Source organism: Toxotes jaculatrix, chromosome 23 (genome assembly GCF_017976425.1).
Source record: "Toxotes jaculatrix isolate fToxJac2 chromosome 23, fToxJac2.pri, whole genome shotgun sequence".
NCBI lineage: Eukaryota > Metazoa > Chordata > Actinopteri > Toxotidae > Toxotes > Toxotes jaculatrix.
Window position 1 is genome coordinate 3,990,760 of NC_054416.1, and position 24,368 is coordinate 4,015,127.

The 24,368-nt window shown below is 42.0% G+C and overlaps 1 protein-coding gene across 1 annotated transcript in view; it reads right to left on the reverse strand.

The window, feature by feature from the left end:
* actn3b (actinin alpha 3b) overlaps window positions 1-24,368 on the reverse strand; it is a 28,197-nt gene that overhangs the window by 2,964 nt on the left and 865 nt on the right. The window contains exons 2-15 of the mRNA XM_041031376.1: window positions 8,004-8,118; window positions 7,606-7,725; window positions 6,541-6,627; window positions 5,706-5,793; window positions 5,322-5,400; window positions 4,591-4,672; window positions 4,121-4,206; window positions 3,823-3,915; window positions 2,920-3,150; window positions 2,225-2,372; window positions 1,614-1,764; window positions 743-851; window positions 477-617; window positions 49-231 (exon numbers count right to left, since the gene is read on the reverse strand). Of these exons, the coding sequence (XP_040887310.1) occupies window positions 49-231; window positions 477-617; window positions 743-851; window positions 1,614-1,764; window positions 2,225-2,372; window positions 2,920-3,150; window positions 3,823-3,915; window positions 4,121-4,206; window positions 4,591-4,672; window positions 5,322-5,400; window positions 5,706-5,793; window positions 6,541-6,627; window positions 7,606-7,725; window positions 8,004-8,118 (1,713 nt within the window). The remainder of the gene's footprint in view (window positions 1-48; window positions 232-476; window positions 618-742; window positions 852-1,613; window positions 1,765-2,224; window positions 2,373-2,919; window positions 3,151-3,822; window positions 3,916-4,120; window positions 4,207-4,590; window positions 4,673-5,321; window positions 5,401-5,705; window positions 5,794-6,540; window positions 6,628-7,605; window positions 7,726-8,003; window positions 8,119-24,368) is intronic.

Consider the following 24,368-nt stretch of genomic DNA (forward strand, 5'->3'; position numbering starts at 1 on the left):
ACTTTTATTCCCACATGATGATTCTTAGGTGCGTTTGATTTGACTCACAGTGTCCCACTTAGTGCTGATGTCCTGGGGGCTGAGGTTGGTGTAAGGGTTGATTCCGGACAGCTTGATGCCGTAGGTCTGGGCGATCTTCAGGATCTCGTTGTGGATGCCCATGGTGGCCATGCGCTCCTTGTCAGCCTCAGGCAGAGTGGCCTTGAACTGGTCGTGAGCGGTGATCAGACTCTGTACAGGAGGAGGCGGAGATGAAGAAAATGAAGTAGATGTGATTTCATTAACCCCAGATAAAATTGTACATATATATATAAAAAAATTGTGTTATATATTATTTCTTCCTTTCAAATGGACTGAAAAAAGATGGAAACATATTTCCCAATATTCCCCTAATTTTATGTGGATTTTGTGTTGGGGTTAAATATTTACTTCACCAATAGAACAAGTGTGATTACAAATAAAAGATAAACCTGTACCTGGATCTCCTCAATGCTGTGGACAATGAACATGTCCTGCAGGTCCTCCATGGCTCCATCCATCCAGTTGTTGAAGGGCGCCGCCCTCTTGGCAAACTCCAGATACAGCTGGTCAATAGTCTCCCACAGCTTCTCCACACGCTACGGACACAGCAGCATAAACACACTTATAATACCAAAGCAGAAACGTGTTGTTTCTGTTTCAAAGATGAAAGAACAGAGTTAAAAGCACAAACAGGGCATATCACCATAAAGTCTGAATATACCTCCAGTGCGTCCCTCCTCTTCTGGGTGAGGGTGCCCAGGTTGTCCCACTGGTCACAGATGCCCTGGCAGCGGGCGTTGACCGTGGCAGCATCATGGTAGTCGAGCTCACTGAAGGAGATGAGAGAGTAAAGTGTAATGTGTAATTATAATGGCTCGGTTCCTGTGCAAAATTAAATGAAACTGTATATATTTCAATTTAACACAGAGGCACAACTGTTATAGTAACTTTAAAATGTAAAATTCTACGTCACTTTTTAATAAAGATGCAGAACAGCTGCAGTTTTTTTATTCCCCAAATATCCGTAATTATACTACATTAGAATATTTAATACCACTACTACCTGCAATTGAGGGGTCATCTGAGAACATAATATCTGCTTTTGAGGCAGTGATAAATTAAGCGTGACTTGCATGCATATTCAGTGTTATGGTGCTGCACAGCTCGTATCGTACTGTATGTAGCATCAAAGAGATCATCTCAGCTGTCTGTGGAAAAAGCCCTGGGGAGTGGTGAGGAATAAGGAAATAGATCAGAGGTTTCTGCTCTTTCATGAACCATCCTTTCATCTTTTTATCCCTCTCATTAATATGCTTTCCACTCATCTGTTGCATCTTTTGTTTTTCACTATATTCCCCTCTCCCGACAGTTAGGAATCCTGGGACACTTCAGGTGCTCACGTCCTCGTCTCCCGTACCTCCCATAGTTTCCAAACGAGCCCTGGCTTCAATTGAACATAATTTCTCTTCTTATTCCTCATTCCCTCCCATTTCTCCTCCTCTGCATCCCATTTTTTTTCCTCTCCATGACCACGCACACATCCACCGTATGCTCTAGTCCCCAACCTCCCTCTCCTCATCCCTGCGTCTTACTTCAGCTCCTGGGCGATGGCAGCGATCTGCTCCACTCTGTCCTGGTGAGCAGCGAGGTCGCTCTCGAAAGCCTCGTGCTTCCTCATGAGGGCTCTGATCTCCATCAGAGAGGCTGACTCGTAGTCCTTCTGGGACAGCAGGTCCTCCTTACCTGAAACACACACGCGTTTCATCTGCAGTGGAAACATTTTAAAGTGCTCCTCTTCAGTCAAGACTACAAGCCTGTAAATGTATACAGCTTCACCTGGTCTCCATCACAGTTACCCTTTTTTCTCTGGTGCTCTGAGGCATTTTATTATCCCCATAAATTACTTTTTAATTCTGTCTATAACTTATCATGATTCTGATTTTAATGATTATTCTGACATTTTTGCCTTATTAGACAGCGTAGAGTGAAGAAATGGGGGTGAGATGAGGGAGTAAGAAGCTGAAAAAGGTCAAAATTTAAATTTTAGCTGACAATAAAACAATAAGCGAATGAGCCACCAGAACAGCAAAGGTGACAGCAGGCAGACACATGGAGAGGAATGAGAGAAACTATAAGCATGAAAGAGCCTAATATCCTGGAACTCATGTCTCTTTCTTGTCTCATGCTTTTATTTTGTCCTTACCTCCAGTCCAGGACTCATGCATGGCGCACTTCTGCTTGAACTTCTCAGCCAGGTGGTCGAGTCTCTCCAGACGGCGGATCTCGGTCAGCAGCCACTCCTCGTAGCCCTTCTCCACCTGCTCCAGACCCTTCCAGGCATTGGCAATATCCTGAAGGAGCAGGAGAGGTTTTATAATTAGTGATGAGCACACACTTGATTTAATTATTTGGAGGTTGATTGACTGACTTTAAGTAATATCTTTTAAGAATGTTTCTAATAAAAATGTATGCCTCGACAACATTTTCATATCTATGTAAATCACTGAGAAATTAGACATCACTCTGTCATGAGCTAAATGAAATCAAGCTTCTGAATCTGAATTTCAGCTGAATTAAAAGTGAACTGCCTAACCCTGTTCTTTCTTTCAGCTGAGGATGCCCTTTCACCCGTCTAACTTTCCTCTATTTGATGACTTTAAATTTTTGTTGTCGGGTGAAGACTCTGTATCTATGATGCCAACTTTTCAGGAACAAGGGGAACAGCCTTGTTTTTTGTTGGATCACAAAGCATGGGGTTTAGAAAGGATTTTATAAGCTTTAAGGGATGGAAAACAACAAAGGAAGAAGTAATCCCTGAACTGATATGAAAGCCCGAAAATCCACAAAGATGCTGCGCAGCAACAATAACATACTAAGCTAAAAATCTGTCCTGCTCACCGACACCATCTTGCCCTCGGAGGGCATGAAGGCAGGCCTGTTGCTGAGCCTCAGCTTGGTCTGCAGGGTGTTGAAATTGATCTCCAGCTGGCACTTCTCCTGAACTCGGGGTGGCTTGTGGATGCGGCGGTAGTCGCGGAAATCCTCCAGCTTCTGCTGCATGGCGCGCATGGTCTGCTCCGCCACGCGGTTCTCCAGCCAGGGGATGGTGCGGCGGATCCACTCGAGCAGCTGGAGAAGCCAGGGAGATGTGAAGATTATTCAAATGATTATTCATCGGCTTTAGTTCATCCTGTAGCCGTCACTTTGCCTTCCAAGGGAATCATTCAGAGCTGTGTTATGTGGACGTCTTCAGTAAAGCATGTCTGGATTTGGGTTAATTCATGTCTCACTGGGTTCATTTCACCTGTATGGCCACTTTACTGGATTACTTTGGATTTTAGATGTAAATAATCTCTGCCATTCCCATGTCTCTCTGTTTCTTTACCATTTCTCTACCAAAAACAGTATTTTCAAAAGGACATTGTTGTTATTTCAGTCTCAGTTGACTGTTGACTTTCTCTTAAGGTGCATGAGGTGCATACGTTTTGAAGACTTAGGCTTCTTTGGCTATAAGTAGGGCTAAATTTGAAGTTGATGGATATAATACTGTTCATCTCTGTAGACTGTAAATGTATACTGTTCTCAGCTGCTCTTTTAAAGTTACCGTGCCCGTTTGGTCTCTGACTTATCGTACTATTGATTTGCCTGCAGTGATTTTAGAGCTGTGTCATATAAAGTTAGTGGGAGGATCAGAAAGTTTAGTGAAAAGCAGTGGGGGAGGGAGCACTGAAGTGTTGCTGCAGAGGATGATATCGCAGGACAGACTGAGAGTGGGAGTATTTGGTTGCAGCTGTTTCTCACCTCACTGGCCAGCTTCTCGTACTCCTCCATCAGTTTCTCATTCTCCTGGTTGACGGCCAGCACCTTGCAGATACGGTTGGCAGCTGTCTCAGCCTGAGAAGGAGAGAGTAGCAACATTTAACATACATTTACAATGCAGAATAAAAATAAAAAAAAAACAGAGCTCAGACATTTCTCAAATCTGTCAGTCATCTGCTTTAATCAATTAGAGAGTGATAACATATTTACATTGACTGTTACACCCAAAGAGACAGACAGAGATATATAGGAAAATATAAATAAATAAATACTATCTGACCTGCTCAGCGCCGGCGAAGGCGTGATAGAAGCAGGACACGTAGGTCATGATGGCCTTCTCATCAGGTTTGGGTGTGTTCACAATATCTGAGGGCAAAAAAAAAATTAACAGATAATATTCAAATATTATGAACAGCTCTTTTGAACAGCCAGCCCTAGAGAGGAATAAGCATAACATCAAATTATTATACCTGATTATATTTTTGTTAGTTTGGCTTTTAAATTTTAAAACAGTAAAAAAAATAATAAAATGATTAAAAATCTGGTTTTTAATTAAGAATAAAATGACATAATTGTTGCTAAAGAGCATTATGATTTAGTGTTTTTATGACTCATCGTAGGAGATTTGCCAATAAAAAAGTCATATTTCTGAGGCGAGAACCATCAGTGCTTCAATAGATGCTGTGATTTAAAATGCATTAATTTTTTTTAATACATTTTCATTTTTGTTTCAGCGTTTCACAGTCTCACCTTCAGCATCAAGCATCTTGGGGATGTCCAGGAACTTCTCAGCCACCTCGAAGGCGGTGTTCAGGTTACCAATAGGGTCGTCCTACAGACACACAGAGGAGCTGTCAGACAACGCCCAACGTCTGCACTGGGTTTGTCATGAAACCACTTCAGTTTATCGACTACACAAGAATCAAAATAATAACTTATATCATGATCTTCACTGAGAGGAAGGAAAATGAGATTCACAAACTGAACTGACAAAGCAACGATTCGATCTTGGAGATTTTTGGCAAGCAAACAATAAGCGTGTGGATCCCGTTCCTATTCCCTTCCTACGTTGTTTTTAATCCAACACGCCAGAAATTTTAGATGGAAGCTGTCCTGTTTGCTATTTGTCCACACAGAAAAGGAACACGAGTCTGGACAAAGCACATACTTTTACATTTTTTACATTTTCAGCAGACATTTATATATTGCACCATTAATACTCCAGATGTGAACCACTGGCCTTTAACGCAAGGCCAACAGGTTATTTAATCTTATGTATCACATCTACAAAAGATTTGTTTTTGCAGCATTAAGTATTGCAAAATTCTAGACTGCAATATCATGCAGAGATACCGTTAACATCACAGACAGGGCAGAGAAACACGGTGCTGAACAAATGCAAAGAGTCTGTATTACTCATGATTCAGTGCAAAGATAGAAAATAGATCAGCACAAGAAAAGAAGAAGGGAGGACAGGGCACCTTTCTCAGTTTGGAGTAGTCAATGAGGTCAGGTCTGTGTCTGTGGATGAGGGCGCACAGAGCCAGGCCGTCCTTCCAACTGAGCCACGAGAAGAGGAGGAGGAAAATGACAGCAGACAAAAAGTGGGAGAAAGACACGGGAGGAAGGTTAGAGGTAGAGAGTAGAGGAAGTTTCAGAGAAGAATCATGGGACAAAGGATGAAGATAGAAAAAAAGGCAAGGAAAAACAAATACGGTAGGTAATAAAATAGTGAGGAAAGGAGCAAGAGTAGGAAGGAAGGGAAGGGGAGAGAATTTAAAAAGAGAGGAGAAAAATGTGGTAAAAGCAAACCATAATTGGCTGTAGTTCCCTGTTAATGCCACAGTTCGGTGTTGTAGACCCACCTGATGTGGAAGTTCTGCACATTGACGTTCCTATAGGGGGCAGTCTTCCTCTGGCACCACAGCAGCAGACCCTCCTTAGCAGAGGTCTCTGCAAAAAGTAAGGGAGGGAGATGGGGAGCGTTTTAGAAAGACATTTTATTCAAGCATTATTCTTAGGGAAGGGAAGACGCCTTTTCGAATACTGGAATGGAGAAGAGGAATGCGAGAGGGAGAGGCAGGATGAAAAACATGGCAGGAACAGAGATTGAGATATTTTGACTAATGAAGTATGAAATTTAAATGGTGAAAAGTGGATATATCATGTAGACAAATCTTATACGAGATGCAAAATGGTTAATGGAGGGTAAATGTGGCTGTACATTAAGCATCCCTCTTTTTTTTAAGAGTCAGGCTTGTGCAGTTGGTGGTTTAGAGACACCTTCCTGCACTAGCAGAGGAATGATGCATTATGAGAGGTGAGCAGGAGGTCGGTGGCAAAGGGAGTCAAGCTATTTCACAGCAAAAGATAATGAAGAGCAGGGGCAATAAAAAGAGAGTTAAAGAAGATGACTTGAAGGTGAGGGTCGGACGTGTGAGGAGGGACAGGGTGAACAAGGTCTGAGTCTTTATAAACAACTTGGCCTGCCTGGTAAAGCGAAGGTTAAATAAAATGACACGAGCTGCAGATGAAGTTCAGGGAAATTTGTTATATGGAAGGAATAAAATAATGTGATCTGCTGCACACGAGTGCAGTAAATACATCAGTAAACTCTGAGGGGATGCAGAGCTCGCTGGCCTGACATGACTGTGACTGATGTGTGAAGTAGTGTTTCTGCATAATTCGCCAAACACGCACCTTCCACAGAGATGTCCTGGATGGCAAAGCGCAGGATGATGGTCCAGATCATACCAAGGGTCATCTTCACATTACCGTCGACAATTTCTGCAAAAAACACACACAGGCACACACGTTTTAGTGATCGTGGCAACAGACGAAACACATAAAGGCTAAAATCCGGTCGTTCACTCGTGACTCTCCGGGGTGAGGAGTTTAATTGTATGCTGTTTGAATGTACTGCCGTCGAGACAAATTGAATTTCATGTGGCCTGAAGGCTCAAAAGACAATCTCGACTGCAATTAGAGTGAGGAAAATTGAAGCCTCGCAAAAATTTGCCCACCGCTTATGAAGTGCTGCGTCGTGAGTGCTCCACAAGCGAACCTCTCAGCATGCGTTCGTGAACTCTCCGTCTGAACAGATTTTAACCTGCTGAGCGTTTAGTCAGTTTAACCTCAGAGAGACAAACGGATTCACAGGGTTGTCTCACAAAATCCGAGCATGAAAATATGATTTACACAACAGCAAGGAGCATTTACCATCATTGTTGTTGTTGTTGTTGTTGTTGTTGTTGTTTTTAACAGCAGCTATTTGTTTTTCTTTGTCTTCTAACTGTAGCATGTCCAATTTGCTGCCATTTTCCTGTAAAACCATCTAATTGTATTCAATATGAAATGTTTTGAATGCTAATATTAATGCCTTTAGAGCTTGTTTTTGTTGTTCTGTCAAGGACACAGTTTGTCAACAAAATAACAGATTTTATTCCGTCACTTGATCAAGGATAGCTTCCAACATATATGCCCGCTTAGAGTAAATTAAAATATATTAGAATAAATTAGAAACACTTGTGTACTGCAGCAAAGTCCTCATCTTTGTTCCCTGTTAGGTGAACTGTAGTTTACTTTCCTGTCACTGCCAGCTCATTTGAATTCTCCTGACGCTGTAAACTCCACCAGCCATCTGCTGCCCAAAAATAGGTCTGAGAAAAGCAAATACTATGTGACCTTGGTATATTAATTAAAAGGAGAAGAAAATGAGAGTCAGAGGGAGGAAAATAATGTTGCTAGTCCAGACAGGACACTCACCCTCAGCACCAATAGACACCAGCTTGACCCCCTTGCTGCAGATGAAGTCCAGGGCTTTATTCACGTTGGCGATCTTGTGGAAACGCATCTTGCCTTTGTCGGGTTTGGGCAGCCTCTCGCCTAAAAGACAAAGAAAAACGTTTAACAGAGCTTAAACGGTTATTCAGCTGATTAATTTATTTCAATAATAAATTAAATGTATCATTTCACCATCATTTTCAACATCAAATAGTTTTGTTTTCTTTCAATGACTTGATTAAAATGGCCTTTTAATCACCAAATGTGTCTCCTCTACAGTCCTAAAGAGCTTCCAGACAGCTTTCACTTCATGGAAGAACGCAGTATATAAAATTCAGTAACCAGACACGCGTGTATCTGTGTGTGTTGATGAGATGCACCTGATATGACCTCCAGCAGCAGCATGAGTTTGAGGCCATTTCTGAAATCCTCTTCAATGTTCTCAATCTGTGTCCCGGCCTTCCTCAAGTGGGAGTTGCACCAAGCTGTGAAGGTCTGTGAGAGGGGAGACAAAGAGCGTCACACTGTCGCCTATCTGTGTGAAAACTACATTCACACACACTGACAGCAGGCATCGTACCTTTACCTGCTAAACACACACACAACCCTGTGTTTTCTTTTGAGAGCAGGGTCAAAACAGCTGAGCAAGGCCTGAACTGTCCACTTCAATCTGTGACCTTGTTATGACTGTTGCTGCTGACGGTGAGAGCCGCACATACACAGCGAGACATTTACGTCAGCGTGACGGTCGCTGTTGATTCAACAGTCCTGAACAAGCTCAAACTGACTGACTTCTGGTTTAGATTATTGTTTCATTTATTTATTGTCCTTCTTTTTTTCAAGATTAAAACGATTGAAAATGAAAATTAAGAAGCAAATTTTACATTTTGAAATTTGGCACAGTCTGCTCACAGCAGATGGGCCAAATAAAAACCTTTGTTTAAGCTGTTTATTTAGCCCTTCACATTTAAGGATTTGGGGCCTCTCTCTGTTTTATATCACTGTAATCGTGTTGTGCACTGTTGGTTTCATCGTAACCTTATTTTCTGACACTGTGAAGACTTAACCACTCAAAACAAAATAATGAACAGACTTAGCAGTAATGAAAATAAGAATTAGTTGCGGCACTAATGTTTTCATTTGAAAATCATTTACTGCCTGGAGCTGGTGATTCAAGTATATTCAGAAAGAGTCTATTTGTGTTATGAGTGCAGGGAGGTACCTGCTGTAAAGTCCCATGTTTGGCCCCTCAGTGTTGTGTGGAGCGTTTTGTAAAGAGTCGGTGCTGCGTCTTTGAAAAGCCAGAAATCCCGTTTTAGAAACCAAACTGTTCATTAGGTGATGGTGCTGTGCGTAATGGGCAGAATGCAGACAGTGATGTAAATGGCTCTCAGCCGCTGAGTGCTTGATTTCCGTCTGTCTGGAAAATTGCCTAATGGCGTCAGTCGTGCACGGCGGGGACAATTCAATTACTTCCATCAGGCCATTCAATCAATCACTGAATGGCATTTTGAGAGGTTTTCATGGTGTTTAGCTTCAAAAGTGGATGTAAGATGTGTGTGTTCAAACTCATGTGTGTGTGTTGTGTTAGGGCTGCTACTGTAGAGCCAAAATGTTGCCAGGGTTTGGAGGACGTGTGGGTGTAGCAGCAGAATAAGTACATGAGCTGAATAACTAACTACAGATGATAGTGTGGGCGGAGTGAGAGAGAGAGACTAGGCAGAGACAGAGAGAGAGAGAGAGATGTATAAATTAGCAGTGAAACAGAGTTTGGGCTCAGTAGGTGAGAGCATAAATTTTACATTACAGCAGAGCACATCAAACAATCCAGAAATGAAAATGTATATGTCCGTGAACAGCGTGTGGGCGTGTGTTTATATCCACGTGTGCTTCTGTGGCTGACGTCTGCACTCGAGTGTGACTGTAGATCTACACGGGTGGACAGAGAAGAGACGGTGACAGAGAGGGAGGAAAAAGAAACTGGTGCATTTGACAGAGAAAGAAGAAAAGAGAGAAGACACATTATTGACTCAGTGAAAGAAGAGAGACAGCAGAGAAAGAGGGAGAGATATTTTACACTGCTCTTTACAGGCTTCCCCGATAATAAACTGAGCATCGGCTTTGAACTGGTGGTTGGACAAAACAAGCAAATTTGAAGACATGGCCCTAAGCTTTATATTTTTTATCTTTTTTTTAGCCCTTTCTGACATTCTGTAGATCAAAACAATTAATTGAGAAAATAATTTGCAGATTTATAATTAAAATAGTTAACTTCAGAGAAAAAAGAGGGAAAAAAACCACGAGTCCGATCCGTCACACGTCTGCAGCCTGACAACAACCACAAACATACATCCAGAGTCATAAAGAACTATCTTCAGAAACAAGGAGAACAAGGAGTCCTGCAACAGGTGGCCTGGCCCCCACAGAGCCCTGATCTCAGCAGCATGGAGTCAGTCACAGACAGCCTGAATCCACAGGAACAACCTACCTGCCAAGTACACTGAAAAACTCTACAGCACTGAACCCTGGAGAGTAGCTGCTCCTTTAAAGGCAAAGAGTTTTGTTACGGATCTTTGTATGAGGTTAACTGATGCATAAAAACTATTCACGTCATTTTGAACGCGTCCTCTAGTTTTAGTCCATAAAGCTTATGCACAGTAACGTACCAGGAATTAGAGCAGAGCTACAGGTGCTTCTGATTATGTCGCCTTGTCTCTTTTATTTGTTATAAGATTATTTTTAACTGTAGTAAAACTACTTTATTTAAAGGATCCAAATGTTTCCCTGTTGCCAGTGGCTACTGGAAACATGCTGACTTGCATTTTCTGTCGGCATTCAGTAAATTTCAGAATTTAAAGGCCAAAGAAAGACGCATGTAGAAAGAGAAAGAGAGAGGCAGCGAAGTGGAGAAGTGAGAGGAGTGACAGGAATGCCCAGGCCCTGGTGTAATTTGATGTAAGGGTCTGGAGAGAAGAGGAGGCCGTCTGTCCAACCAGCCAGGGTCCCAGCAGGTGCTTGTCTCCTTTGCCATGCATGACCAAATTTAGACAGACTCCTAATCCAGCACACACAGGCCACCAGGCCAAGCCAGAGAGGAGACGAGAAGGTGTGTGAAGGAGGAGGTGGAGGGCTGAAGGAGCAGGGGAGGAGGAGGAGGAGGGTAGGGGTGGGGGCTAAATTAGGTAGAGGAGGAGGAGAAAAGACTTAAAAGTAGTGGAGGGAGGGAGGGTGGAAGAGGGCAAGAAGAAGGAGGAGGCGGCAGAGGCTAAATCGGGTTGCTATGGGACACCACCGGACAGCTGAGAAGGCAGGATTCCTGAGGTGAACTGTAAGCGTCCAAGATGGAGAGAGAGAAGAGGAGGAGGAGGAGGAGAGGAGGAAGGAACGAATTGAAGAAAATGACAAGATATAAAATAATAAACTCGAGAAAGTGTTGGAAACATGAGGAGTGAAACCTCGCCCACATCAAAGATTTGTTTTACCTAATAAACCCGGAGATACAAACATCTCTCAGATCCATTCAGTCCAAAATGACAGAGAACAGCAGGAAAAAAAAAAAAAAACAAACAATCGTCTGCCGTAACTGTGACAGTCGAAAGGTATTATTTCTGTTCCCCTGTAATGCTCTATTATCTCAGGCATTTGTTTTAATGCCTGGGGTGGTCTGCAGAGTCCGCTGGCATGAAGTCACCCTCCATCCTGGCTTCAACCTCCCCCCTCCACACCTGTCGATCTGGCCTGGCTCAGCTCGGCTTGGGCCTTTTTACAGGTCCTTCTTGTAAAATGAGGTCACGGTAGTCCAGCTGCATGCCTGTCATAACTATGCCCACCATCCCCCCAAGGGGAATCAGGGCTGCTGACCCTCAATACAGCTGACATGCACGTACACACATGTTCCCACACAAATACACAAACACACCTTTTCCCATTTAAACAGGCTCAGAGCTCTTAATAATGTCACTTAGCTCGGCTGTCCATCAAAGAGCTGATGCAACCACAGCGCCGCCTGGAGTTACAGCTGCCGGCCACCGAGGGGAAGCCGTGAGCAAGATACATGTTCTGAACAGACCTGGTTAATATCTGCACTTCATATTTTATCTCAGCTAAGCAGTGATGCAGTTAGGTCAGCGTAGATACTAATTTCATAAGGTGGAAGAAAATCCATTCCATAATCAGGATTTTGACAGAATCTCTGTCCTTCATTGTATATACACGGAAGATCCAGATGTTTGGCTTTACTCAAGTGGCTCAGGTTAGCCAGTAAAAGACAACCTGTGACAGTCTTCAGAGAGCTGCCAGGATGGTGGAGAAAGTCATGTTTTAACAGTGTGCAGACACAAAATGGCCTCCCACAGGGGACCATCTCTCTGTCTAGCTGCTACACTATGTTACAGGCATGTGTTGCACCAGTCCAACACATTACACACACAAATACTGTGAACACCCACACACATAGTTCAGCTGTGGTTGACCTGATGATTAGCCCGGAGTGAGTGTCACTCCAACTATGTCAAGGTGCTCTTTACACTTACGGAGCTCCATTTCTCGGTGTCAGTCCATCCTCTGACACAGAAATCAAGCATCAGACCTCACACTTCTGCTAATGAGACGGATAATTAAAATGTAATTTACACCTAACCTCTTTGCTATGTTTCCTCACTGGTGTCCAGTCTTTTTCCATGGAGGAGTGAGTAGATTTAATTACAAAAGTCTGCAGTGGCTGATTTCACTAATTTGCACCTTCAATCAGAGACGGCTGAGCTAATTAGGGAAACACACTGGTGGAGTGTTTGTGTGGAATGAAAACATATATACTGATCTGGCTTACAGGGAACACTGCCTGCGCTAAATCCCCTAATCTCTGACCAGCTTCGCGCTCAACATTTCAAGATTTGGTGCATTTTCTTTTTTTTTTTTTACCCATTGACACAAAGCTACTGAGAGGACTGCGATGCAGGAGACAATCAGAAGACAGAGCTTTTAAAAGGGGCTAATTCTGGAGCACATGCAGCAGAAATTCAGATAAAAACCCACTGTGATCCACTGCATGAAGCCTGTGTTATTGTACAGAAGCATCTAAGAGAATCTTTGACTAAGACTGGGCATTTTTATTGCAGCTTTGAACATTAAGCCCTTAACCTCATTCTTTCAGGTCCAGTTAGTTTAAACAGAGGTCCTGATACAGCACAGAAAGGTTTTCTTTCTCAGTCTCTTGTTTCAGTTTGTTTGGGTTTGTTTTTTCTGTTTCTTTTTTAGTTTATCAATGTAAATATTGATGACATGTTGTAATATGTCACTATGAATGAACTTACACAGGCTTTAAGGTAACATACAGCCAGTTAATTACACAGATTGACTGTCTGCCTCAATATAACCCAGGTATTTATGTCTCACTGCTGGTGTAAAAATAGAAAGGTTGACATGGTTGACTCCATTCACACCTGCCCACTACATCTACCTTTGTCACACACCTGTTCAGCAGTCATGTCCTGGACTCTCTCACACACACACACACAACCAGGCATGCCACATAAACAAATCACGGCCCACTCACATGCACCCACAGTGTACACAATAATAGCCAGCGCATAACAACACGGTGCTCTTTGTTTATAAGGTCACTATGTCTGTGATGCACGGAGACACACACATCCAAATTCGGACCGAGTAAAAACACAAACACATACACGTAGAAAATTGTTCTCAAATCTATAAACAAATACACATGAAAATATAAACCTACTTTCAACACATACTGTACACACTAATCTCCCAAACCTAAATTATCTAAGTTGGAGCTCTGAGGGAAAAAAAACAATTATAAAAAGCATTTAATGATTTTGAACCACTCTCCACCTCAATCCACTCGTCTGACAGCAATAAGTGTTTGCACAGAGAGGGGAATGTGAAAATGTGTAAATCTTTTTTTAAAAATTAATATATAATACTGCAAATTCTCTCACTATTTTAGTGCCATTTACATTGTCGACTGACATACAACTTTCCCATTGTCACTGGCCTCTGAAACTCTCGAACTGAAAACAGCTGACTGGCAGTGTTGAGAAATGTAACAAGCTGTCAGCAATAACCGAGTGGACGAAAAGAGCACGATGTGCTCATTTGTCAGGACTGGAGGAGTAGAACTGCTCCACTATGCTCCTCACATCAGTAAAAACTCAAACATATCAAACTCCAAAAAAAAAAAAAAGAAAGAGAAAAAATCGATCCATAAAACAAAGGTGTCAAAAATATTAAAACAGATACCACAAACTGTTCACAATAGGAAAAAAAACTTTCAGAAACTGCTGACATGATCATTTTTCTGGACTTGCACAAATCAAAACTGTGTGGAAACCAACACTATGACAGCATTTATGTAAGCCCTCGGCCACAGCACTTCTGACAGATCCGAACAGCCGCCCTTGAGCCACTTCAGTTCTGATTTCTCTAAGCACCACATTTATATAATATCTATAGAGATGAGCAAAACACAAATAGTTCACAAGTTACAAATCAAAAGAGCAATATACATTAAAAAAAACACAGCTTGGTCTGGCAGGTTATCATTTAGGCCGACACAGGCCTGCACACAGCAGAAAGGATGACTGTTTCCTGTTGCAAAACCGACTCTAAGGTGACGACATTAACTGCATCACCCTCAAATCACCACTTTTTTTTGTCTCTGTTTGTTTCTCTAACTAACTGACGTCACTTTCTTGCATCACAGGTCTCCTGTAAACAACAATCCAATTCCTCCACTGGGTTTCAACAGCCGATTAAGTGGCAGGACATGGAAGAGAGAGAGAGGTGTGAGTTACAATACACAACAGGTGTAGCCGTCGTTTAAGGCCCCCCCACCCACCCTCCCAACTCTTCTTCTTCTTCTTCCCCTTGTGGGCTTTAAATATCGCCCCTCAAAGAGACCCGGAGCCCTGAACTTGGGTGCCACAGCGACAATCTGGGGCAGTGACATAAGAGCCAGGAGTTGATCCCCCGACCCCCCCTCAACACACACCTCCAAGAGGCCAACCTGAACTGCCCCACGGACTCACCTCTTACCCACCCACTACACCTGAACTACTATCACACATATGGTAAGAAGCTGCTGCAATTAACACTCAACCAACTTCCTCTGATACTGATACTCACTATCATTATTTTCAGTATGAACAGAAGAACTTAACACTACAGTAGAATAATCACTTCATGAGTCAGAGAAGCTGAGAAGCTAACATTTTTGAGTTTTGGACATTTGCTTGAATAAAGAAAGCCGTTTAAACTGATTACCTCGGGAAATGTTCTGACATTTCTTAGACAGGATGAATAACTGAGAAAATAATCTACAGATTAACTGATAATAAGAAAAGGAAATAATTTGCTGTTAGAGGAGGAGGAAGTACATGCAAAGGTCATCAGATTAATTCAAAAATGATGCATTATACAAGTACAGTGTGGCATAAAATGTAACCTGCTGGATTCATTTATAATCTTATTTGAAACTTAGCAAAGTGAAAATAAATGTTCTTTCAATTCAGATAATACAGACAGAAGCTTTCTTGTATCACATAGGAATCTGGGTGAATATTATGGGAACAGTGGTTTCAAGTTCCATTTTCAGCAGATTGAACTGTAAGTGAATCACGACCCAGCATCAATTTATCAGCCTTCCTTTCCTCCTCTTCTCTATGAAGGATTAACAGGGTTAATGTCCCAAAGACCCTGCTGACAACAGAGCCACCACCGGCCTCCAGTGCAAGGCCCGAGTCCAAACCGATGGATTTATGTCTGTGTTTAGAGGATAAAAGGCCTAGGACACCTCCTCTAGTCAAAGCGTGTGTGTATGTGTGTGTCAGCCCTGTGCCAGATGCCAGTGAGATATACTGTAGGCACAGGGGATTTTAGATGGTGAGAGAACAGGTGGAGCAGGTGATGAAAGACGACAGTCCTCCGCCCACAAACACAGTGAGAACAATGCTAATGTTTTAAAGATTTAAGGATGAGTTTTGTACAAACAGAACATAGTATTAGGCTGAGTTTCAAAATTTATATATCCACAATACCAAGCTGTGTTTACACATCAGATATCCCTGGGCTGAAACATCACCTGCAGCATCTTAATGTGGGAAAGTCTATGAAGCCATCTGATTGTGATTCACAGCACACAAGCAAGGAGAACCAGTTACACAAACACACAAAGGAGTGTTACTGCGCTCTAAGACATAACAAAATGTCTTACGCCACATTGAAATACATCATCTATGAGCCAGGTACTCCATATACTCTCTGTACGGGGCTCTCTTCCCCGAACCACTCAAGGGAACGGATGGCTAACCTGGTTCAGTCAATCACTTGCTTTGACACTGCCATCTGTCTGCGTGGTCATATTAATTGCTCGGGCTCAGTGTGGGGAAACATTGTGTCCTGCTCTGCTCCATTATACTGACTTACATTGTGTTCCACTGCCACATGGTTCCAGGCTGATGTGCTACCAGAATGATGATGCCAGCACGAAGTACCAGCCAAAACTTAACAATGTGCCCCTCCAGCTCTGTGTGTGTGTACATGTGCAGGTGTTCACTGACTGGAACTGAAGAGCTACAGCACAGTGACATCTTTCAAATGTTGGGATTTTTCGATGGTAAAAAAAGCGAACTGTTTATTTTATTCAATGTCGTTTTTTGAGAACAGACTATTTAAAATTGTCTGGCAGTGATGATGGATTCCACGCATGAGACTTTGCAGCTGCACATGATGGGAGAGATAATTCTTCAAATATCTGTGATGGGGTTTTATGCAAGCTTAATGATACACTATGAAGTCATAGCTAAGAATGCTAAGTGTCTGCATCTATCCGAGCAGCTCTGTGAGGCTGCTTCTAGTTACAGCAGTGCTTTGAGCTAAATGCTAATGAGAGCATGTTCAATATCTGTCCAACATTTCATGACAATCTCTCAAATAGTTAATGATATTTCAGCCTGCAACCAACCAGACAGACACTGACATCCCCAGAACGACGCTGCCATCTTTGTGTTTTTGATGTGAAAATACAAGAACATGCCAATTTTGCATTTGACAGGTCCGATCAGTATGTATTTGATATACTGCTATGAACAGTGATTTTGAAAACAAGCCAACAACCTCAAAAGTAATTTTTCATTCCGCTGTGATTTTAAATTGTCAGTGAGGTTGTAGGTAATAACCCCGTTTTTCTGCTTGTGCAGCACACACACACACACAATCACGCACACAGCATTCATATCTTTCATTGTTCACTCTAAAGCGTTCACCTTCTTTCTTGTTACACAGGTCAACAGATGAATTGACTGACTGCATGATCGATGGTGGAGAATAAAGGTGAGTGTACAGGTTCACGGCTGGCTGCAGCAGCATGCTCAGTCTTTTGTCGTTTAATGAGTTCTGGGCTCGGAGACTGACGACGAGGGAGATAAACTGGTGTAAGTGGTTGTGGAGGATTTATGACAGTGTGGCTGGCCCGAGAAGGAGAGCGGGTTGTGGGTAGGAGGGGGGGGGGGGGGGGGGGGGGGCTGTGTCTAATTTCAGTTGGTGAGTTCTTTCTCTGAAATAAGAGGCAAAACTGTCCAGGCAGATCTAGGGTCAGCTAATTCCATCTTAACAGGAACCTTGACCATGAGGACCTATGTGTGAAACTGATCTACGGCTGTCTATAGTAACATGCAACCCAGCTACATTTCCCAGCATTCATTTGGCCAAAAGAGCAAGTCACTGTCGACCTTGTGATTCTACTTCTGCCTCCATTAGAGAACCACAAAAAGGTCATTTAATCGTTTAGTCGGATGATCTCACAACTCTGATTTCATTTTCTTCTTTGCAGGCTGTGAAGCTGAGGTGACTCCAGATTGGCCACGCGACTGCTGCCGCATGCCTCGTCATTCAGGAAGTCCACAGTTAGCGTGTGCTGAAGCATGTCTAACGTAACAGCTGATAAACACTATTCACTTTACATGAAACAACTCAGACTACAGCAGTGGCTTTTGTTGTACACTGACTGCATAAAGTCTTAACGTGACAGTGATGTTTCTCCTCACTCATATTAACTTTGAAGGAAAATACATAAAATCACATCTCAGGGTTAAAGATTATGATGTTCCGCTCAGATATACATATATTTCAACTAAAGCTAGAAATGCTCCAGCAGAAAACTGTGCTGCTGCAGCTTTTTAATCCATTATAAAGAACATAATGATACCTTCATGACCTCAGACCTATTATAAGAGACCCATCACCTCAGCAGACTTCAAACTGACTGTAACTTCTGATACCACAAACCTATAAATATCCATTGCATGCAGCCAACATTCAGCCCTAACATTACGAGCTTAGTTCCTTTTTTTATAAAGACAGATTCAGTATTCAGTTTGTCTCATTACTGCAGGAAACTGAATGATCGACAGAGACGCGGTATTTGAGTCCAACAACATTAGGACCCGAGGTGACATTTTGTAGGTGTTCAGCCATGTGTCATTTGCTACTGAGGTCACAGACTTGGCAGCTTGTGGCTTTCTGCTTCTTCATAAACACTCAGAGTCTCACCAGCAGCGGCACTGAGTCTGAAGAGGAGTAATAACTGAAACTGGGAATGTTTGCAGCTTTGTGCCGCATCAACTCAGACACAGATTCATTTGTTGACAACACAGAGTGCTTTGATTTTTAGCTTTACTTCACTTTAGTTTGCTTGTGCAACTGTCAACCAGGTAATTCACTCCAACTAATACGACTTTTTATTCTATTTACAGACCCACAGGACTGCTCTGATCAGATCAAGATGGCTGCTCCCACAGCTCATCAATCATCATTTCTACTTTCACTCTGACACTGCTGATGTATCACGTGTCTGCTCTCTTCATTACAGCGCTCTGCAAGAACTTCTCTGTCTTCAAACTGCATCCCGGTTCTCACAAGAACTCACTCGCAAACCTCACCGGAAACACACTTTCATGCTAATAAAATACAGTGCATGAAGAAAATGTCACGCATGTATGCACACACACACACATACACACACGCACACACTCCTCAGCCCTTCCTACGGCCTCCCAGGGTTCCTGCGACTGCACTAAAGCAGTTTATAGAAGCCTCCCTACATGGACACAGCTTCTGGAATAGCAACTGCTATTTGATCTGACTGCAAGCTCTCTCACCTCTCCACTTACGTTTAACCCCCAAACGCACACTTACCACATGTATCACACAAAACAGACACAGCATACTGCTCTCACTAATCCCATTATTCTGCCACAATTCACCTGGATTAAACTTTATGTCCTCCTCACTGGACAGTGATATAATGCTGTAGCGAGACTTTATGAAAGTGATTCATATTCTAACTCATAAAGTTATAAATTAATATTTTCTCCTGAAGTGTGAGATCAGTAACATATATCCTTGTGGGGCCTACAGGGAGGTGCACAGGATTGTGGGTGTAATGTAATGTTTTTTCTCACTTTTTGCCTCTGTCAAACATCTGTATTTAACTATTTTGTGATACCTGTTTTCTTTGTGTCCTTGTTCCCTGTCAGTCTTACAAATGTCTTTCTTGGTGGTCTCATTTTAGTCCCTCAAACAACTCTCTGTGTGCTCCACTGCTGTGGTGAGTGAAAATATGCTGAGAGGACCAGAGATCAGCTCAACAGGGTAACTGTTCCTGCACTGGGATCACATGACCCTGGCAGAGTGAATCATGGGAGGGAATCTAAGATGCGCCCCCCCCCCAATCCCAGTTGCATTTTAGGATTAGGTACTGTGGCCTGCGCAGTGAGCACAGTTCAGTGGAGAAGGTCTAATGCAGTGAATCACAGGCCGTTAATGGTCCCAATTAGGACCAAGAGGACAGAAAGATGTCTGAGACACTTCTATCGTCCTTTCATCAACTTACATTAAATCATGTAATTTCATCGTCTAAAAAAAGACCTGGATGAATACACTCCGCGATAAGAGAGAGCAATTTAAAATCCCTAATTTAAGCTCCCAATCTTGACTTTGAAAAGAACATGTCAAAGTCATTATCGCTGGTTATGTGATTTCAGAATTTTCAGTTAGACTGTTCATTGGCTTTACTGTAGTTAAGCACAGTAGAAAGATGCAAAAGGCAAAGACCAACATGTTACAATGGCTAGACCATTTAGTTGATATACACTTTTTCCCCATCGACTACAAAAAAACACAAACTGTGCTAACAATAGATTAGGCCTGGCGACAAAATTGCCCAGCATTTGGAAGGATCTGAAATATGCTGTTATCCATAAAACCATAAACGGAAGAAACCAATGTTTGCAAAGCTAAATTTAATGCAAATCACTTCCTCAATGTTACCTAGAGAGAGCCAGTGTTTTAGTATTGTCACATAAAACATTAGGTAGCAGGTGAAATCAATGATCCCTGTCTGGCCGCTGCGCTACTGGCTGAGTTGTTAAAAGTGCAAAATGAGATTAGACAAGAATAGATTCGATTACGCAGCACCCTAAGATCTCTCCTCACCCACACAGAGGGGCATTACATTAGGATGAGTGGATAAATATCACATTACTGAATATAACTTTATAACACCTGAAACTGATGATGATGACTCTTTTGGGCACTTCATTCATTTTACACCCTGTGGAATAGAACGGCACAGAACAGAAAAAGGAGAAATAGGAAATATGTACGTTTCCTCACAAATCTAATTTAAAAAGTGTGAGACAGTACAAAGAAAACGCCAAAACTTTTAAAGGCAGGAACAGGATGCATGGGGATTTCTGTTAAACCTGAGAATAAATGTTGAGAAGGAACCACTTAATCTGCCCTAAGACTGACGCAACAGACTCTTATACATGAGACTGAGTGATAATTCAATATTTCATCTCAGCATACGAGTGCATTTCTGAAAATTACAAACTTACAACATTTTCCTTTCTTCAAACAACAACAACAACAACAAAATTAAATGTTTGTGTTTGTGCATGTGCTTATGTATATACTAAGCATTCCTCGTGGCTAACAGGTCAGTCAGCTGAGCCAATAAGGCTGTTGATAACCCTATGTAATGGGTATTTATAGGTTACTGCTATGCAGCCGGTCAGTTAGCAGCTGAACTCTTAAACTATGTGAAACAATAGATGACTTTATTCACAGTGGTGAACTCTTTTTTTGGGACATTTTCTATTTACTTTTAATATTTCACCATATTAAACAAGCAAGTTATTTCATAGTGTTGGCAGTACTGAGTACCAGCACACATCCATCAACCATGACAAACATTATACTCCTTCCTCTAATGAATAGCCCTGTTTTCAGCCTTACAGATGGTGCTGCGGTCTTGTGAGTGCAGTCCTCTGCAGCGAGTTAATCTTTAAACAGCTATTGATCCTGCTAAGAACAATCACTAGTTTTTGTAGATGTGCTCATGTAAGACCTCTCGAGGCTGTCAGCGAAGCATCCGGTTGAAGCAGGCGTCAATAAGCTCTGAGAGTTCGTGGAAACGTCTACTCCTGTCCTCAACTGGCCTGTTCGCCTCCTCTCATGAATCGGCCCGACAACCAGGATTACATCTGCTTTGATAAAATAATATCGCCAAGACAAGACGTAGCCAAATCGTATGGCCCTGTCCTTTCATAGTTCATTCCTTCTGACACCCTTCACTAGATGCAATATCCAACGCGATTTTTGCCAACCGAGCCGTGAATCATTTAGCTTAGCAATCTACAAGAGTTGCTTCATGATAAATATAAACCAATGTCCAGATGCACAACGCACACACCAAGCACACACTATTTCTAATGCGCAGTATCAGATTCGGCATCACTGTGTGTTGACAAACACTTTACTGCCGCGTCAAGTGGTGAGCAGCTTTTTCCACTGAAATTTCAAGGACAGAAGAGAGAACAGGTGGCGCGAGGATTTCCTTTCATATTCATTGCATTGCAAAATGATGCACTGGCTATATTTATGGGCTGATATCAGCTCCTTAAGCTAGATTTTACATGCCGAGAAGAGCAATGGAGTACGATGACCTACTCCCCTGGGAGGCTGAGAGGTGAAGACTAAAGAGAGAGGCCTGCTTGGTGGTGCGAGGTTTTTCAAGGCCTATTATATCATCTTACATTTAAAAGATTGACAGGTGCATGAGATGAAAAAAAGAGTAACTCTTCTAGTAGACAAAAGACAGAAAAACAAGACAAGACATTTTTCAAGAATGGCGGTGAGAGGAAGGAAGACGTGAGGTACAGAGGGAGGAAGGGAGCGAAGTTGGAGCCGAGCAAGTTGAAAAGTATTTTTAGGAAGATGTTTATTTGTAGGTCTGTGAAACCAACCCGGGGTGTATATCTACCAGCCTTGCCATCTCACCCTCTCTCTCTCTCCCTCTCTAACAGAGAGCTGTTACCATCTGTTGAGGTCTCTCAGCCTGTCACAGAGCCTCAGCTCTATAGGTTGGAGGACATTTTGCACTGATGGAACAGTTCTGCAAATCCACTGCAAAGTGCCATCTGAATATGTCTGTTAAAAATGCAGTTTTCTGTGCTGCTCTGTAATGTACACCCAATCTGCGGTTAGATGTTATTAGATTAGATTTAAATTATCTCTGTAGGCTTGTGACAGCATCATAAATATGGGATACAGCTAAGAAAAGGCATATAAATGGTACAGATTTATTAATATATCTGCATACATCTGGATGGATTTCAAATTAAAATATGATAATATCAGTCTGACTGTTTTTATTACTGACATTTGACCAGCTGTGAGGTAGCCACAGAGTACTGACGTTAGGATAAGTTAGAACGATAAAAAAGAATTCCAACATTTTTAAAGCTTAAAAAGCCAAGCAGCTTGAGATTTTGCTCATTTTCTTGTTCAAAGACAAAACACGTATCGATGTGTGTATCTCTCGTCTAGAACACAACATCCACAAAAAATAAACCATTGGTGCAGACGTATAACAGCAGAGAAAATGGGAAGACACATTAAACCCAACAGTTAAATTGTAGTAAACAGAAAAACACCCACACACACAAAAAAAAAAAATGTGAATGTTTTTTTGTTTGGCTTTTCCTCAGCCTGTGCCTCCCCATGTGTCCAGTCAGCCAATCATTTGCTTTTGCATTTAGGACTTTCTGTCCTCTGATCATTACATTTGAGACATGAAAATCATATACTTTCACCTCTTTTGACAACACTTACAGTTGTATTGAAGACATTTTCACATTTCTGAAAGACTCTTCTGTTTGACTGGAACAAAAAATAGTTCACAGTAACAAAGATTTTTCACCTGTTTTCCAAGCTGTGACTCTTTTGTTCAGCCAACCACAGATGGCAGCAAGAAGCCACTGTTGTCTGCTGATATCTGCAACAACTCCCTCTTTTATTCAGTTTATATATATGTATATATATATTCACTAGTTATTATCATATTCTTTCATTTATAATTCTTGTTTTTAATATATTATTTTGAAATTTTCACGTTTTTAAACGCACTATAAGCAAGTACATAAGTCAATTCCAGCACCATCTGTATTTGGCTTTAGGTAACTTTACTGTATTTTTACTAAAGACCCATTTAAATGAAATGGCAATATGTTCAGTACAGTGGTAAGTGCTGTCGATCTACCTGTTGCTGACTCTCTTAATCACCAGAAAGTAAAAACAGTGATTTTATACTAACTAAACTTTTCCGTGGATGACTTCACATCTAACCGTAGCGTTTGACCACCTGGCGTTTGAGCTGCAGCAGTTTAGCACAATATTCAGGCCTGAAACGCTCCCTAGACTCACCTTATACCATAAAGTCTGATACCGAGAAAAAGTCGTAACTTGTGACTTATTATGAAAACATAAAAAATTATCTACCTGACAGTTGTTTCAGCTTGAGCTCCAGGAAATTTACGGCGGAGGTCGGTGAGTCTGGCCACTGAACACGGACCCTTGCGCGGCAGCCAGTGGGACTAAAGTAAAGCGAGCCAATCAAGGCCGATAAATCAATAATTAACTTTTATCTAATATCTGCTTATCCGAAACACTGCGGTGGCAGGACAGCTTGTGTCTGATGAACATTTAGACTAATGCTAAAACTGAATTAACCTTTGCGAGTTTTTTTTTTCTCAATTTACCTGCGTCAGTTGTCCATCAGCTCATTAATCGCACCTGTCAGGCTGTCCGCCAGGTGGTCGCCTAGGCAACGGCTGCCTTATCCCTGGACTATCTTAATATGGTTAATGATAACAGACTAAACGAGTCTTTTTACTAATCATTTTTATGTTACTTGTATTTAAACGCTGATTTCTTTTGAGTGTAAACTGTTCATTAAAATTACAAACAGACACTGATGGACTAAACCTCCAAGGGAGGCCCAGGGCTGAGGGTTGCTGCCCCCCCAAGCAAAGCTAATACTACCTTTGCCTGACATTTTCTGAGTTGATTATGAAAGAAATTTGATAAAACATAATGACACAACACGTGAGCTAAAACAGTCAAGGTCTGTCTGGCCACGGGTCAAGATGGAGGAACTGTTAGAGCTGGTGTTGTACTTCAAAGATGCAAATCTATAATAAATTTGTGATTAATCAAATAATGCAGGGCCAGCTGATATGGAGCAAACCTGAGGCTTTTGGGGCCCCTGGGCAGTTGCACACTTTGTCCATTTGGTAATGGAGCCTTGCCCACAGACCTACTTATGTAGCCTAAAATAGCTAGTGAACGGACTTAAATCAGAAATACTGAGGGTAAGTTTC